This window comes from Parus major, chromosome 3 (assembly GCF_001522545.3).
Source record: "Parus major isolate Abel chromosome 3, Parus_major1.1, whole genome shotgun sequence".
Taxonomy (NCBI): domain Eukaryota; kingdom Metazoa; phylum Chordata; class Aves; order Passeriformes; family Paridae; genus Parus; species Parus major.
Genome location: NC_031770.1, coordinates 60,341,656 through 60,360,386, shown reverse-complemented (window position 1 = coordinate 60,360,386; position 18,731 = coordinate 60,341,656). Strand labels below are relative to the sequence as shown.

At 36.2% G+C, this 18,731-nt stretch overlaps 1 protein-coding gene across 14 annotated transcripts in view; it reads right to left on the bottom strand.

Moving 5' to 3' along the window:
• PTPRK (protein tyrosine phosphatase receptor type K) overlaps positions 1 to 18,731 on the bottom strand; it is a 382,222-nt gene that overhangs the window by 88,384 nt on the left and 275,107 nt on the right. For all 14 annotated transcript variants that reach the window (XM_015622199.2, XM_015622202.2, XM_015622201.2 and 11 more), the window contains exon 8: positions 3,069 to 3,371. In XM_015622199.2, the coding sequence (XP_015477685.1) occupies positions 3,069 to 3,371 (303 nt within the window). The remainder of the gene's footprint in view (positions 1 to 3,068; positions 3,372 to 18,731) is intronic.

The following is an 18,731-nucleotide window of genomic DNA, read 5'->3' as shown; positions in this document are numbered from 1 at the left end:
TAGAAATACTGAAACTACCAAGTATTCAGATCTAGCTCTGGTCAAAAGAAAGACTTTTCAGACTGCCATGGTATTCCTAGGCTTTGCTATCTTGCAGATATTGAATTACAAGCTATTATTTCCTCATTTGTCAGCCATGGCTCCAAAGATCTGAAGCACAGCTTTTGAATCTTAACTCAATTCTCTACTAATTGTTTCTTGAGTTAATTCTGCTCCAGGTATCATATGCAACTGAGTTACCACTCAGCATTCTGACATTTCTGACCATTTCTGAAAAGACCCCCAGCCCATCTGCACAGTCTTACATGAATGTGAGCCCTTGTGAAAGACAACCAGAGAGCCTCCCTGTCTCAAAGAAGAACCTCATAAAAGTCCAAAGTCCTCCGCTTGTAGGAAATCCTAGAAGTTCAGAAAAGTGTAAAGATCCTGGCAGAAGGGAGGAATTGACATGAAAGGTATAGTGAGATGAAGGGAAAGGTTAAAACATAACAAAAACAACTGAAGAGACAAAAAAGGAACAGCTTGGAAGCATGGGGAAGTATGATGAAAACCAAAAAATGAAGGGAAGTGGTGGAGGGGAAGAGAGACAGGAAAACATGGCGTAGGCATATCTAACTCCAGGAGTCTACAAAGTTTTTGCTTGTTTAGCAGTATCTCGTGACAAAAAACAGCACTGGAAAGAATCCCACACTACAGGAAAGCTAACAAAAATTTAATTATCAGTTGACATCTGGAGTTTTCTAAGTTTCTATTTATGAAAAGTATACAACGTAAGAGCAGAGTTTCAAATAATCATGTAATCAGGGGCTATTTCTAACAAATGTTATTTGCAAAAATGCAGAACTACACTCTATTTCCTCTATATTCCTTCTTCAAAATGAATCACTGATAATGCCTCCATGATATAATTATAATTATGGTTGTTCTACAAAACCTGCAAAACCCATGAAGACAATGTAGCTTCATGTGAGCACACATGAAACATATATATATGAAACATATAATTAGACCTCTCATTTTCTTAGTCCAAGTTCTGCTTTAGGCTTCAAACTGAGCTTGGAAATAGTTTCAGATACTTGATCACTCAGACTGGAACTAAACTAGCTTTGTACACATAAGGAATCAGCTACAGGATTTAGTTTGCTATTGCTATGAGAGGTCAAGAAAAGGCTCAAGTGTTTCTCTCAGTATTGTACATTGTCTGCAAGCCCTGAACTTTGAAGTCATGGCACAGTGGACATAAACTTTCAATCAATCAGTAACACAAAATTAAAATCTGAATAGTTTCACAGAGTAAAGCTCACAGGAGGCTATTTTCAGGCCATGAGCATTATTACTACCACCACATCTAAATATAAGTACCTTTTAAAATGTATTAGTCCCTCTGTGAAAACAACATGTGCTTCAAACAGTTTACCCTGGCAACTTCTGTTCACTGGGTGAGGCTTCTTCTACACTGCACTACTTGTGACACCAATGCCGACTCAAGTTCGCTGACAGCACACTGGTGTGTTAGCTTGAGACCAAAACCTGCCTCACGTGCACCTTCTTCCAAAAAAAATCCACAACAAAAACAGGAGACAAAGTATATAAACTCATTTGATTCTGCTTCTGACAAGTACTGACACAGTGACCATTTGCCATCTCCACACATCTAACAAGGCAAAGGCCATTGGAAACCACAACCTCTCTTGAAAGCCCAGGTAAAAAGGAAAATAAATCTGTTTTCCATGGACTTAACAATATCACTACTACCCTTTTTAACTTCAAGGAAAATAGCAACCATACACACTGACAATGTAATCACAAACGCAGAAATAATTTGTTATGAAATATGTTTAAAATTAACTTAAAAATTAATTTGAATTCCATTAAATATTCTAATTCTGTATTTGTCAATAAGTCTTCATATGATGAATCTATGTGTCTAAAGTTTTCTACAGCTCCTCATATTCTACCCATTTAATAACTTTTTCTCTCTTTATTGCAACAGTAAATATATTCCTCTTCTCTCATAAAATTGAAAATATATGGAAAAACAGCACTACCAGACTTTAACACTGACTGTTATATAAAGCTATAGTTTCCATTCATTTATTTTGCAGGCAAGTACACACTACCTTTTTTGTAGGCTAGTACACACTACCTTTTTCAATTTTACCTTTTTATTTATCTACAGACTTATATTAGTCAAAGTATTCTACTTGTGCTACCTATGGAAGTATCTATTTTCATTTTGCTGTTGTCAGTACTTTCACGAAAACTAAACATAAGAAAAAGAAATTAAAATTTTTTTTTGTTACCACATTTTAAATATTATTAGGGAAAAATATCAATTTTTCTTTTCATATATTCAATACCAAGATTCATAGCCTAACCTCTGAATGTGTCACCATTAAGTGCCTACATCTATTTTTATTTTTCCACAACTAATGTAAATTCAACTGTCTTGTTGAAATTTTGTTGAAAGCATTTTGAAGATGAACCACAAAATATCTGGAGTTGGAAAGGACCCATACATATCACTGAGATAATTCCCAAGTTGTCAAAATAATACTTTAATTTGATAGGGACCTTTCAAATAGTTAACAGATGCTATTTTCTGTGACCTGCAACATAAATTATTGCTCAAAGATATTTGCTATAGAGGCTTGAAATCTTGAATAGAGTCTTAAAGCACTGAACTCAATATTTAAATATGATTTACAGAATTAACTTTCAAATACTACACCTAATACTGTGAAGAAGTGTAACACCACCATGTGTTTCTCATCACCTGCATTAGCACAGTTTTTGAAAGACTGGGAAGACATCCTCCTTTTTCTGGAGAGAGAAAAGATCTCTCACAGAGATAGATCCAGTTTGACTTGTGCTGCATGGACAGTTTTAGCGACATATGCAGGGTGACAGCCATGATACCTTCATAGCTGCCATTTTTTGGGCTAATTAATACATTAATAGAAGAGAACTTCCACCCTTCATGATGCATATTGTAACACACAAAGTCATTTTCTTCCACCTGTCTAGACTGGAATTGTATGTAATTTCCATAAGAACATTTAACATACCATCTTCATCTGTCTGGATAATGGTCTCCTCACTTTCCTTCCTCCCTTCTGGGTTGGTTAAGATCATCTTGAGGCTGACATTTGTGTAGGGAGGCAAACGATCCACAACGTGCTGAGGTGCCTTGGGGTCCATGTCCAAGCAGTCTGCTTTGCTCTCGTTGTGTCCACAGTAGTAGTGGTAGCATATCGTGACATTGAAAGTATGGCAACGAGTGATGTTGTAACCCAGAGATTCCCAATCCACAGCGATGTGTCTGGCCTGGATCTCAGCAATCTTCAGTGTTTTTGGTGTTCTCATAGGTTCTAGAAAATAAAACATAATGAAGAGAACGCTGTTAACGTTCTTCATCCAGCACTGAACTATAGATGGTAGACGGTACATTCAGGAACGCAAGAGTGAAGGAAGCACCCAACAAACACTCAAGTATCATTCTTTGCACAGGTACCCTGGAGGAAAAAACATTCCTTAGTTTTTTTTTTACTTCATTCCTCTTTGTACTGTCTTTGCAGGCTTTAGTCAGTGATGGAGACAGCAATAGTGAGAAAAAGAATAGTTAATTATCAGTGGAGCAATTCAAAGCAACTGAGAATACTGGCAACAGATGCAAGAAGAGTGACCAAAGGCCAACCAGCTGTCACTACTGGCTTCCCTTCTTGATTTCCCCTTTACTCTTTTCCTTTTTTTCACCTGTGTAAATTAGACAATACATCATAATGTAAAGAGTGAACATTTACTACATTATGACTTGTCATGCCACCAAGCAACGCTGTATACTAATTATACTAATTACCTTACTAAACTAGCAGTTACAAAAACAATGCAGATATTAATTAGTGTTTATTATTTTAGTAATGAAGCCATTCATTCAAGCAACACCCCTCGGAAATAGCACAAAAAAGGGCTTTTGGAAATTCCCATTGTATCCCGATTCCTGCAAAACCCCGAAACCTGAGCAGGTAATCTCTGACCTGCTCCCCAAGCTCAGCTGCTCTCCACATGTGCATTTCTACCACAGAGTACGTGATGCTCCCCAAGCGGTCATCAATCTCTCACTGTCTCTCTAGTGCATCCATTCCTCATGCACGAGTAACTTTTATCATTAAACTTAATTAAAATGATTACACAATGAAAATCACGACCATGACTGTGTATACTAGAGTTTCACTGAAAATATACCCTGCTAATACATGCTTCCTCACCAGAGAAAATAAAGCCTGTTGTTGATACAGCTTCAGCCTTGTGTCCTTGCTGGTTTAAGGTCAAAACAGTCAAGATTGTTCAAGGAAGTGAAATATAGGATTTCTCTTTCTGACTATAACCGTTCTCTCTAACTTGCATTTATGAGTTCCAACAAGGTAAAAACCAGCCAAAAGCACAGATGGTATATTGAAATAAGGAAATGTGAATCAGTGTAATCTATTCAGCATGCAGTTTGCCAGACAAACTGCAAACATTTAGTTTCAAACATCAAAACAACGGAATTCTAAATATAACATAAAGGTATTCCTAGTAACATGATGAGTGTTGAGGATTAAAAGCTACGCCTATTTGCTGCCATGATCTATCCTTTCTTCATTTTAAACAAGCACATATTTTACCTTTGCCATTAAGTACTGATTTATCATATATACAGTGAAAAGTGCAATTAAATAAGAAAACTTCCTGGGTAGTAGCTCTCTGAACACACTGTGTACTGTAACAACAGAGATTTGAAACTGAAAGATAGCATTGAAAAGGTCCTTGAGAGATAAGAGACTTGAAGAGAGGAAGGAAAAACAGGGTTTTATAAAGAAAACAATGGCTGTAAAAAGCAAGTAGAGAGGTGTGAGGCGGTCATGGGGAAAAAAAAAAGTAGCAACATAGTAGATCTTTGGAAGGAGCTGGTAAGGGTCTTCAAAGAATCAGTATTCCCTTCACTACTGCAAGCACTTGGGCAAAAACTGAACACCCAAGTGCTACGGAGTAAGAGAACTGTTAAGACAAATACATACATACAAACATATTTATGTATATCTATATATATACACATATACAAAATCAGCCTTTTTCTCATATGAATGACATTGCAAAACTTAGTTATACACACTCTGATTTAGAGTTTGAGGTCTGAAAGAGTAAACATATCCTTCACCAAGGAAATGTGTTATAGGCTAAATTTTCCCTCTGAAATGGAATGATTTTGCTCATTTTAGTAATTTTGTCTTTGTTCTCTTACTCTAGTTTGTGCCTGAGAACACACTCACTGGAGATGGAATTCAAACCTGAACTTAAAATTTATTGGAATTAATGCAACGCAACACCAGGTGTCTGACCATGAAATCTGAAACCATTCAGGAACAGAAAATTCACTACATTTTCATCTTGCATCTCTCATGAAAAGACTTAAACTGCATTTACATTATGCTGCACAGCACTTTCAAGAGAGAAGAAAAAAAAAAAAGCTTTTTTTAATCATAAAGAAAAATTATTTTACAATTCTATGCAAATTTTACAAATGTGTCACAGCATCAGAGGAGATACTGAAAAGCATCCTTTATTCACCTGTCAAAAAGGAAAGAATGAAAGACAGAGTGTGATCTCGCTTTCTCACAACTATTCCCTTCTTTGGCAGAAATTAAACAACTTCTGCAATATTGAGATGGTAATTAAAGTCTGCAGAGTCTCTCAACAGCTTTAGTAAACTCTGCCAACTGTCCCACTGCTCCTAAAATGATGCTTTAAAAACACAATTTTACTCTTTCTTCTGGGCAATGTTCATCTTGGGAATCTCTAGAGGTAAAGACCAATTGTTTTAAACTACCACACCACAAAGTCTCCATCTGTAACACCTCAGTAGAAAGCAATCTTCGAATAATTACTTTTCTCAGATAAGGCACTATTGAATTTTTGAGTAGGCTTCCCAAAGATCTCAACCATCTCATTAAGAATAGCTTTGATCTTGATGGGAGCAAATAGTGTTCATCTCTTTTTTTTCCATTTCCCATCACAATTTAGGGTTTGCGTTTCACTGAAACATTTCCTTAATCCTGCTGGGATTTTATTTCAATTTATGCATCCTCTTCTGATTTCTTGACACTCTTTGAGCACTGCTAATCCAAACAATTCAATTCATGTCTTGTCTTTCCAATTTTTTCCCATCTTTCCTCTTTAAGTCACATGTAGAACTTTTAGCCAAAATACGTGGACTTTCAAGCACATGAGTTCTTACTTCTTTGTTGAATTACCCATGCCAAATAGGCATCCTGTGACAAAGAGGTAAGAAATAAAATGCTCTCAAAATACCTGCTCAATCCTTAACCTATCTGCTGGAGTGTCAATAATGATGGCAGAAGGCACTTAATATTTTTCAAGCATTAATTTACCAATTACCCCTGTGAGACATGTAAGTGGTGTTAAAACTTTTCTGAGAAGAGAAAGAAGCACAAAAAGGGCCAATAGCTTGTTCAAAGCTACAAAGCTAATTACTGCCAGGAGTGCAAGAAAACCAAACCCAGGTCACTGGTGGCCATCAGACAGCTAGCTGCAGCAATTCATAGACCTCATTTGCAATGCATGTGCCAATGCTTCCACCCAAATTCTAACTCCAATCCTGCACTCTAGTCCTTTTGTAAAAAGAGGTTTGGTGGGGATTTTTCAAAGGTTTTCTGAGAACAAGTTTTAAAGAGCATAACAGTGCTCAGACAGTAATTGAATATCTGAGCATAAGGACATGTTATTTGAAAAAACAATAATTTGGCTTATTCTTTTAGAAAGATTCCTTGATTGAGAGCTTTGAATTTGAATGAAACAGCTTTTTTTTTGTTGTTGTTGTTCTGCATTAAATCTTGTATTTGAAATTTAGATTTTTTGGGAGAAGATATTCATAATTTATTTTTTTCAAGCCTTTTTCTCCATCAGATAAAAGGCTGGAGAGAGTTCTTTTGTGGTGACAGCAGAAAGTATGCAGGACTTCTGTTGTTGCAGGAAATTCAATATCCTGTGACTGCATCAAGCTCTTAGATATGAAGATCCTGACTGGCAGAGTTAGATCTTTGAACAGAAACCCAGCAACAAAGCATATGGAGGATTTGGTGGTGGTGGTGGTGGTGGCGGGGTTGACCTTTAGATTCTCGTGAACACCCCTAATGATGACAGGCTTCCTTCTGCCAGACCTGGCCTGAGCATGGGCTGCTGCTATGACCTCCACCCCACCTCCACCTCTACTTACAGCCAGCTTCTCCCTCTGCCCTTTCCTTTTAACACCTGGCAATACCCATCTCTGTTTTTCTCCCTCCTCCTCACCCCTGCTTTGTGTCTTGGCACACAAATACTACCAAGTGCTCGCTGACTCACGTCTATTATCCAATCTGACTGTTTTTAGCCTCATTGAACCAATTAAAAACAGCAGCATTAGGAGAATAGCAAAAGAACAGAGAAAGCAGAATGATAAAGAGATTTGTACATTTGTACAGATTACTAAAACCTCAATCCCTATCCAGAAACCATGTAAAAGAATTACATGTACGTGGCACTCAATCACAACAATTTCTGGATCAAGAAGATTTAACCCAACCTTATGGGATAAAATAAAGGACATTTTAGTAATTCTCCAAAGGTTAACAATAGAGGGATAGACGAAGAAAGAGACAGAACCTGTTGACCCCATACAACCTCTCAACTGCAGGATGATTTAATAAGACTCTCCAGACAACAGATAAAATGAAATTCAATTTCTTTAGTGCTTGATAAGCAACACGTGATATGACAGGTCAATATCAAGCCTCTTTGTAGAGATTATCTTCACTTACACAGAGATGGGAGTGAAAACAAAAGCCTTCACAGCTGCAGAAGCAGCAAGGTGAGAGCATGCATTTCCTCAGAACCTCTTTTTAATGAGAATACATTTTAGCCAGCTGTCAATCAGAAACAAACAGATGTCCTGAAAGCTGTGGAAAAAATCCCATACAATGAGGCAAGCAAAGTGTGACATGTGCTCTGCTTTTGCTGCATTTCCTCAGAAATCCTAAATATTGACTGCAAGACTGTTTAATTTCCATGTACCTGGCAGAGGTGTGGGAATTAGATCTTCTGACAAGCAACCAGAATGCACATTTTTTCACATGAAATGGAAAAAAATTGGGACAAATTTTAAAGCACAAACATTTCAGAAAAATATGGTGCTTCTCAAAAACCAGCATGTCTTTTCTATACACAGTCTGTATATTCAATTCTTTAAATGGGGTTGGCTTTGGGATCCTTCCTTCCTCTTGAACTCTTTCTAGTCTGTCATTACACTGCGGAGCTGACTTCCAATGTCTGCTTTAACCACACTGAGTGAAATTCATATCAAATTTAAGAGCAACCGAGGTAGCCTCCATTTATGACACTGGAGGTGAAAACTAACTGGACTTGGAAGATGTGATAATGCACAAATTTGTGCATTTGAGGGAACTGCAGAGAGATGTAGGGCTTGTGTTAAATAACAACTCTCATATATAAAAGCAAATATATGACCATTATTTACAAAGTAAAGGCAATAACCCCAAAATTTAAAGCACACTGTTTGTCACCAAGGCTCCTTTAATTATCTTGCCTTTTAGAACAAAAACTACATAGAAAAAAAGAAGTCATTATATTGCTGCTAATATTCTCAGTCTGAACAGCCACTGGAATTTCCCAGACTTTTCTTCTATGAGAACATGAACCTCCTTGTCCTGTGGCTTCTCCTGACCTTTACAGGGTAACTCTTTCCTTGGCATGTGGGAAATAAAAAAGGATTATTCTAAGATGTCACCATGGTTGTTGCTCCTTTCTCAGCTCATGCAAGGTACTACAAAAACAAAATGTTCCCAAAACTCAAAACAAAAAACCAACCAAACAAAAAACCAACAAAAAAACAAACAAACAAAATGTTATGGTCCTGTAGCTGTAAAGAATTATTCTGAAAGACCCCTGATAAGAACCTGGAAGAAAGGTAAGAGGGAAAAGAGCCAAAGGAAGCACAACCCACACAGGAATAGCTGTCAGAAGTGCAGTAAGAAAACAATAAACAAAGGTTTCTCTCTTGCTCATTTTTGCTGCATTACTCTCATTTATAACTTTCATTATTAGCAAATGATGAATCAGGCAGAAAGGATTTTTATATAGAGACTAAATTCCTCACATCATAAACTTGGTTAGGACTGCTGAATATAGCAGTATGATCATTAAAAAGGACCAAACTAGAGTTAAATATTTCAAGAGACAACCACAGTCTCAGCAAGAACTATGCACATCAACTGTGATCACTTCTGCACTTCTGGGGGTAACGTGCTGTTGTCAAAGGAGCAAACTGTAATTAAGTTATGTTATGAACAAAGCTAACAAAAATCCCTAGGTAAGGCGAGCTGTACTAGAATATCCATGATGAAGCTCCTGAGTTTCAAGGATTATTAACCTACAAGTCCAAGAGAATTTAGTTCAGATTAACTCCCAATAACTCCATTATTTAACAATATGATGATAATACAGGAAGATCCTTCAGACCTCTCAAAAATGCCATGCTGATTTTCATAAACCAGTCTGTCTTTATGACAGAATAATTCTTGCCAATTCTATTCAAGTTTCTTGTCCGTAACTGGCAGATTTTTGACCATTTCAAAGTAGAGTTAAAGTCAGCTCTGAAGTAAAGACATAAAATAATTATCAGCATTGGCCCCAGTGCTTAACACACAGTGATAGTTCATGAACCACTTACCTTCAATCAGGGATTCCCTTCTACTTACTTAATGTGCATCCCAACCCAAAAACACACCACATTATATTGCCAACTAGATCAATATCGATGCAGGATGATATAAGGCATCAATATGTCCTTCTCATATGCATGAGAAGAAATAAAATACTATTCCACTGTATTATAAATGAAATACTATTCTGCTGTTGGAATACCTGAACTCCCTCATTCTCAGGATCTACAGAAATCAGGACACCTGTACTGTAGGTAAATGCGAGTTGGAAAGTCTCAGATACTTGGTAGTAGGGTTCTTTGTTTGGTTGCATTGATTTTATTTGTTTTGGCTTTTATTTTACTGTTGGTTTTTTAAAAATCTTGTTTCACATCAGCATTTAAGATGCCTTTTTTATGCAGCCATATTTGAAAACTCAGGCCTTCAATCTTTTTAACTTAGAAGCATTAAGAAATAGTGAACACCAAAGGAAGAGAAGTTAATGATGTTGACAGAAGTAGTACAATTTGAAGTCTTTTCTGCAGTCTGATGAGAAGGAAAAAATTAACGGGTACATATTCCCACAATAAAAATCATAGGGATTGCTGGGCATCTCCCTTCTCAAATATGTGATACATACATAATGCAAAACAAATATGGATGCAAACATAAAAATAATTCACTTTTTATGCATTAGTATGTCCATCCCTTTGTCATGTGAAACATGAACCCAGAATAAATGAAACTATGGTACTTACCCTGTGTTAGCACTACAGATTTATTTTGGTGCAAACAAAGGTTATAAAGCAATTGCATGAAAATCTATGAGTTTTTCCTCCTTTCACTACATCTAGTGACTGATTTATTAAGCCAGTTTACAAATTTCTTATTGACCACATACTTCAGGGAGCTGAAGAAAACATCTGAATTATTACAGAGATAATCAAATCCACTACACTAGTTTTGGTAGCAATGAGGGGATATTCAATATATTTTAGAACATATCTTTCTGGACGCAAAATACAGCTGTCCCTGCATCATAGGTGTAGTAAAGAGATAAATATAACTGCACTACTGACAATTATTTTCTCCATTTTCTCTGGATAAGACATTTATTCTGTTGCCTCCACGCATAATTAACAGTTTATGCATCCTTAGCATGTAATCAATAGCTGCAAAGTCTTGTATTAGCTTGAGAGATTAGACATCCCTTGATAATAAATTCTGTTGATTTCTCCAGTTTAGCTTAGCTGCAAAAATCCACTTTTTTATTTTATTTTTTTTAATTTTTAAATCTGAGTTTAAATCAAAAGGATCTATATGGTCTAGGGAAGGAGAGGAAAAGCTGGCATGTTCTCTTTAATCTCATTTTTCCAAATGAACAAAACCTACGCGATGGTATAAAACACAAATCAGCACGCCAACAAGCATCTGACTGCAAAAATAAACACGGGAAGCCTGACAGTACAAAATGCCTAGGAAGCCTATTCATGACTACAATTATGAAGTTTAATCCTCCAAAGTAAATTTCAAAACTATAGTGAGAGGGGAAAAAGTGAACCTTTGACTTGAAATATCAGTGCATGGTTATGTTAAAGCAGAATGGAAGATATCTAAAACAGTAGCAATTATATTATAAGGAATATGTAGTATTTACACACACATGTATACACTTTTTACCCACTTTAACAGTGAACCTAACTATTTAATGTTATGAAGAAAGCATTTACAGACATTTATCTGAACATAAATCGCCATTATTGCTTAGGTGATATATTGTTCATTTTTCTCCAAAACACATTCATAAACATGTTTTTATGGTTTTGTTTACAAACTATATATTTGGAAGCTTAGGGTGTAATGAGTATTAAGTAAAATAACTAAGCTGGAGCAGTGTGAATAAGCTAAACAAGAATTTTCTACAGATATCGTTAAAGCTTCAGTTTCTTTCTCCTGTATAGAAAAATTTCAGTCCTCCAAGTTAGGAAGCATAAATATCATCACATGAAATAAATGAAAAAATGGGAAATGCAGTCTGTATTAAAAAATGGTCAGCATGACTATGACAGTACTTAGACTGGGAAAAAAGGCTACATTTACCTCAGATAATTAAGAATTGAAAATTGCAGGCAGTACTTATGATACCCACTTAAAAACTGTACACACATTTGTATGTGTGCATGTACACTGATAGACCTATGCAGACACGTTTACTTCCCCACATGCAGATAAAACATGCACCAAAATTCACCATCTCTATTTCTGCATACCTACTGAAATGGTCTCAAACTGATTTTCTCCTGTTTCCTTTTTATCTCATCTGCTGGCTCTGGGGCCTTGGTTGAAACCACCCACCCTCCATCCCCCTGCCTGCAACCCAAAAAGCCTTGAGTTTCTTGGTCACAGCCCATGAACTAACACATCTAATGTTGTGCTTATGTGGCAAAACCCAGTAATAACCGTGTGTTTCACCTTACTCTAGTTCCTTTCACAAAATCAATAACACAAGACTTCATATCATACAATGCATATATTGTAAGTGATATATATCTTTATATAAATGCATGTGATAAACCTTGGATGAAACACAGATTCCTCAAATTCTTTGAAACCAGAACTTGCACTGGTAAGTAACATACAATGCCTCTGCTGTATATATTTTGTCCCATCAATGAAACAATCCAGGTAATTTATTTTTAAATGTTGAACGACAACACCTGCAGCTTCTACTGTACAGAAAAGTTTTCTCTAAACAGTTGGAAATTTATTTAATGAATTGCCTTCATTTTTGTCATTGGTTCATACAAATTTAAGAACACAAGTTGATTGTATTAGTATAAGCAAGCTTGTTTTCTTTAGAGAAAAAAAAATACAGATGCAAAAAAGAATTCCTCTAACATTAAAATTTTGAAAAAGATCAAAAACCATTTTCAATGATATGTAGAATTCTAAAAATGCTGGTAAGGAGCCATGGGGGAAATTCCTTTCTAAGGTGGATACTGTGAAATTTTAGCATTTTTTGAATTTCAATGATATTTTGTTACTTAAGTCGCACAGTCACCTGCCAAAGTTCAACTAAACATGACTAAGAAAATTCCTCAGTCTATTGGTCAATCACCACTGCCAAGTGATGGCATAACCTAATACTAATAATACTAATAACCATAACCTAATACTTGTACCTATATGAATAATCTTCTGAATACCTTATTTTGATATTTTTTTACAGATATTTTAAATTTTCTGTACATTTTAAGCATCCCAATTTCAATTCAACTCTCCCTTGATGTGATGTACCTGTGAGAAAAAATTGCATTCTTGCGTCAGCAGGCAAAGCACTGTCCATGATTTCCTAATGGAGCAGTCATGACATTTTCATTAGAAGATACAGCCCTAAGTAGATAATTTCCAGAGAGGAGCCTTTTTTCCCAAAATTTCTTGAAAACTTTGTTTTCAGAAAGGAAAAGGATGATATAAGGAATATTCGTTTTCCATACTGCCTTGCTATCTGGGCAAAATTGACATGGTATCAACTCTCTTTCCTATAACCATGAGGCTACAAAACTTTGGAAAGCTATTCTGGGAAATGGGACCTAATCCTGCAAACCTTTTGTTCCTGGCACTGCCTCAATATAAGCAGGGCTCTGCAGAAGTGAGCTCACAAGCACCTTTTAGCCACTGTGAAAGATGGTACTTGCAAAAAGAACACAAAAGCAACGAAAAGGCCTTGCTGACAGAGGCACTAGCAAGCTGGGGAACTGTTTTCTAAAATACACCATGAAATTCAAATAATACTTTCCCATTTAGCTGCATAAAATACTCTCAAGAAATTGCCCTGCTGCTTCACTTTCAGCCATTTAGTGTTCCACCAAGCTGTTCTTTCCTGTCTAAGCAGAAACTTGGAAAACATAAAATAATTCACCTAGGGTAAAAGAAAATAATGTATTTTAGAAACAATTTTCTCTTTGCACACTTTCTCTGAACACTTCTGGCTTATTCCATGATCCCAAGACACAAAAACATTAATGAAAAATGATCCTAAAGAATTTTCTGTCAACAGGAAAGCTGGACAAGTTGCAACACAAAAAGGTGGCAAACCCAGCAAATGAAAAACAATCCTAGATGCTGTGGATAATAACTTACCCTTCTTTTGAAATCAGGTGTTTTTATAAAAAGTTATTAATTAACAAGCAAATGATTTTACCTTATAAAGAACTGGCAATGTTGCTAAATGTAATCCAAACGAATCTACTTTTCACTCACATGAGAATGTAAAGGATTAGCTCTTTGCTTGCAGGAGCCATCACCATTTACCATGTGCTTTCTTGTTCTAGATACCCATCTAGAGAGCTATTTACTTCAAGCTGTCAATCACATTCAGTAATTTTACCACATTCTGACTTTCAAAAAGATATTCTACTAGAACAGTTGTCTTGGCTTCACTGTTACAGCAAAGCAAGTGCCAACGTGCTACCCCGACCAGCTCTGCTGCAGCAGTCACCCAAGAGAATGTCAATCACGCCTGCTGAGTAAGTGGAGCATTAAATTATTTTTTTATGCCTGTGTTGTACATGCTGAATCACTGTCATCATACCCTCACAACAGAATGCAAAGAAGGAAAGGAAGCCAATTAGCCAAGTCAAGGCCACACAGGCAAACACACTAATTTGGAAGTGTAGGCTAATTGCTGGACACCAGCATAATACTGTCACTTAAACCAGATTTATTGCTGAGTCTAATAAATGTTTATAAATAAATAGAATTCCTTTCTCTTACCTTATTACTTAAAGACTTAAAAATTCCCCTGGGTATCTGCCAGGCTTTTATTTATTTTTTTTTGGCACCCCATCTTACTGCTAACTTTTTGGAGATCAACATAACAAGCACACATGCAATCTACTACCATCCCCTCTTGTCACCACAATCAAGCCACTAGGTCATAACCTTTATCAACAATCATAATAATTTGCAGAATTAAGAATCTACAGTAGAATGCCTAAATTCTTCAGAATTTGTTTAAAAACATAAAATTCTTCAGAATTTGTTTAAAGGCTTTTATGACTAGCAATGGAGGTTTTTTCAGATTTACATTCCAAATCTACCTGATTCTTGACAGCCTCTGCACTGCTTTTTGAGCTAATTCTATTCCTATCCATATCCATTAATACCAGCTTGTGATGCCAGCCTTATTCTCCCACTGGCCATATTCTCCATAACCACCTTCTCCCCCTCTCCTTGTTTTGAATCTTGAAGTTATTGTAGTTCTTGCCTTCAAAATTTCCCTTGCTACTTTAATATTCATGCAAAATTACAGTATTACTATTAAGTTGAGCTGAAACAAGGACATGTGCTAGCAGTCAAAAAAAAAAAACAACCAACCAACCACCAAGAAACCCCAAGCATGTTTGCCTTTCCCAGCAGCCCCTCAATTTTTGCTTTTGACTTGGATATCTGGAAGGCAGATTAAATCACAGCACAATAGAACAATTCTGCTTGGAGGGGACCTCTGAAGGTCATATAACCCCATCTCCTCCTCAAAGCAATTGTATCAGATTGCTCAGGAACTGGTCCAGTCTATTTCTGGATATCCCCAATGAGGTAAACTCTACATTCTCTCAGGACAATAGTCATGACAGATACATAGGAGACATAAATGTGACTTCAAGTCTTGAGCTGATTTCCAAATATTTGGTGAAAAGCAGAGAATTCCACAATTCCCTAAGAAAGCATCAGATTTATTTTTTTGATCTTTTTTTACAGTATCTGGCACTGATGTCTGTTAGATGGTAAGGCTCTTCACTCAAATTTCACCAAGCTTCACTTTGTTTGACACACAACTTCACAGTTCACAGAATACCAGAAGCATTTTTTCTTATTGAAAATATTATTTTTAACTGCACTATTTAAGATAAATGTGCAAAATAAATTGAACAGAAGAATTCAGGTCTCCTCTTTTCAAACCATGTGAACGTGGGACTTAGGGCTGTGTTTTTTATGATGGACTTGGCAATGTTAGGTTTATGGTCAGACTTGAAGATCTTAAAAGTCTTTTTTGACCTAAATGATTATATGATTTTATACTAGAGAACAGAGAAAATCACTGTACTTTAATCTGCATATTTTATACCACTATTTAAAGACATTTGGCAAGGGGCAGACATCTAAACAAAATGAGTTGGTGTTATCCTGTTTAATAATCCTTAGGTTATCACACATATCTACTAGAAATTTGTTGATGGGTGTTTTGATTTGTTTGTTTAGAGGGTTTGGGTCAGATTTTACTTCTACTGAACATTATAATAGAACCCAAGAACAGAAGTCAATCATCATAAGTGTGCAGTGATGCATCTAAGTGCATTGCCTTAACTTCTTAATCAATTTATAAGAAAGATGGAAAAGGCCATCAGTTATATGAATGTACATGGCATAAAAACCCATTTTAACATCTAGAAATAAAATCAGGTATGTTGGAGTCATGTAAGAAACTGGCTAATATAATTTTGTGAGCTGTGCTGACATTGCAATCACTAGTATGATTAATGAAGTTTATGCTTTCAGTCTTTTCTCACAGCTATAGTACCATGGTAGCGCAGTGCTTTTTCAAAATTATGACAAAATGACTAATCTCTATTAATTGCTTTTGAGAAAAAGCTTTATACAGAGATTGAAGAGAGCAATAGAATACATGATTTTCACAACTAAGCATTTAAATCAAGCCATTTACTGAGAGGGTGAACTAGCTTACTTAATAGTGAGGGCTATCTACCGTCGGGTATTTCTGCCAGGGCTGCAGGACTGGCTTACCCAAGTGACATACTCTGCAGGAAAGGGGGCCATGTACTCTGAAAAGAGAGAATTTCAAGCCCAGCTCCTAAGTGGTTTCAGAGAAAAAGTCAGCACAACCATAGAAATTTCCAAGCAAAGAATGTAATCCATGCTCTACTTGCAGTTTGGCTCCTGAGGAATGTGTCCCTCAAATAGCAGTTCCCGTAGGCATTCAACCCAAAGGACAACAGACTGCTTGTCTTCTTTTGGACACAAACACTAATTAAGCAGTGTATATAAAATGAAGTTTCTTTCAGTTGCTGGGGAGTTTGGCAAGTGATTTTTTTTTTTCTTTCAAGCTGCTCTCCATTTAAATTCAGATATTTTGTTTCTAGACACAAGAATTCTCAAGGAAATTTATTTGAAATGTCTGGTTGATTTCTTTGTTGCTGCTGGCTTTGAACCCTCATTCTTGCTTAGCTATTTTGATCAGGCAATGACTGAGTAACTTGCTAGGAAGACTGCTATCTGTCTTAGAAAGGATCCAAAATACTCTGAGATGGTTTTAGTTCTTTTCAACACAATTTATAGATCCTTCCTAAACATGAAATATTGGAAGAGGAAGTTATCTATAGATTTGTAAGAAATTAATTTAATTTATGTAGTCCACAGAAAAAACAGCTTTGTCTTTAACTGAACTGATTGGAAGCCATTTATGCAACCTGCTGTTTTATAAGCCTCATAATAACAATCAGCATTTGGCATTTGAGAAGGACATTTAATAAAACCAAAAGAAACCATATTCTATTGACAGCAAAATGATACTGACTCCTTGCGAAAGTGAAGCGGTAGAATTTGTGTTATCCTCGTTTCCGTCTGAGAATGAAAATGCAACAACTTTCATTTCCTTAACATGCCTTGAAAAAAGACAAGAGGATGAGAAATCACTTTAATGATACTGTTATAAAGTAAAAACAAATGATGGAGCTGTAGCTATGATTACAATTACGGCTTTAGTCTGGTATCACACAGCTGATAATATCCCAGCCTTATGTGTCTTGTGCTACTTCTTGAGTTCAATTTCCTTCAGATAATGTATTTGGGTTCCATAATATGCCTCTTTGGTGAAACCAATAACTGAATCCTGTGGTAATTCCTCAGGGAGTTATAATATATGGCAATTGTCTGTTCCCACCACTTTTCTCAGTAATTTGTTCCAATGATTAATAGCCCACTGTTAAAGACAAATAATTGTACCTTACTTCTAATTTAAATGAGCCTGACCTCAGCATGCAGCCATGAGGTTCTTATATTTTACCTCCTCTAGAGGAAAGAGGTGTTTTGTACCATGTAGTATTATTCCCCTGTACAAATACTGTATAATTACCTCCTCCTCGCTGATAGATATATATGATTGAGATCTTAAAGTCACCTTTTCTAAGACTGCATCTTAAGCCATGACTCTGTGGCACTTTTCTCCATTCCTCCCAAATCTGCATCTGTGTGTTGGAAGCATGGAACCAGATGTGCATCCAGTTATCAATATCACAAAATCACATCTTTTCTCCCAGCGCTGACCCTGTTTTTTTGCCATACCCCTACACAAAGAACTTCTGGTGACTGCTGGTCTACATCCCCCCAAAACTATTTTTTGTGTTTCTGTACTACCTCTTTCAAATTCATTTATTCACATTCATGTGTAGACAGTAAGCCACACTATCTATTCTATCTCCAAACTGTCAGAGGAGCTAAAAATGCAAAAAATGAAGCTTCAAATTTAAATCTCAAAGCAAGGACAAAATTCAAAGAGGTATAATGTCATAAACTTTTACAGTGAGATATCTTGCCTTTTCAGGTTCTCATTTCACAGCTCAAAATTTTGATTGCACTTTGTAATCAAAAAATGCAAAAAAATTAGAAGTTTCAACAGGTAAGTACAACAGGTTAAAAGGCAATAAACTTTATCTGCAAACATATTTACTAATTGACTTTGCTCATCACTCAAAGACTATGAATACACACATTAGTCTGAGTTAAAATACTACAATTATTTCATATTATTTTTGCACGGAAAAAGAAAACAAAACCAGAAAAGAATGCCAACGTGGGGAGAAAGCGGGCTACGCCTTCTCCCTGTATAAACACTTCAAAAAAAAGCAGTCATGCTTGACTGCAAAAGACAATGACACAATTTTTTCTCAAAAACCAGTG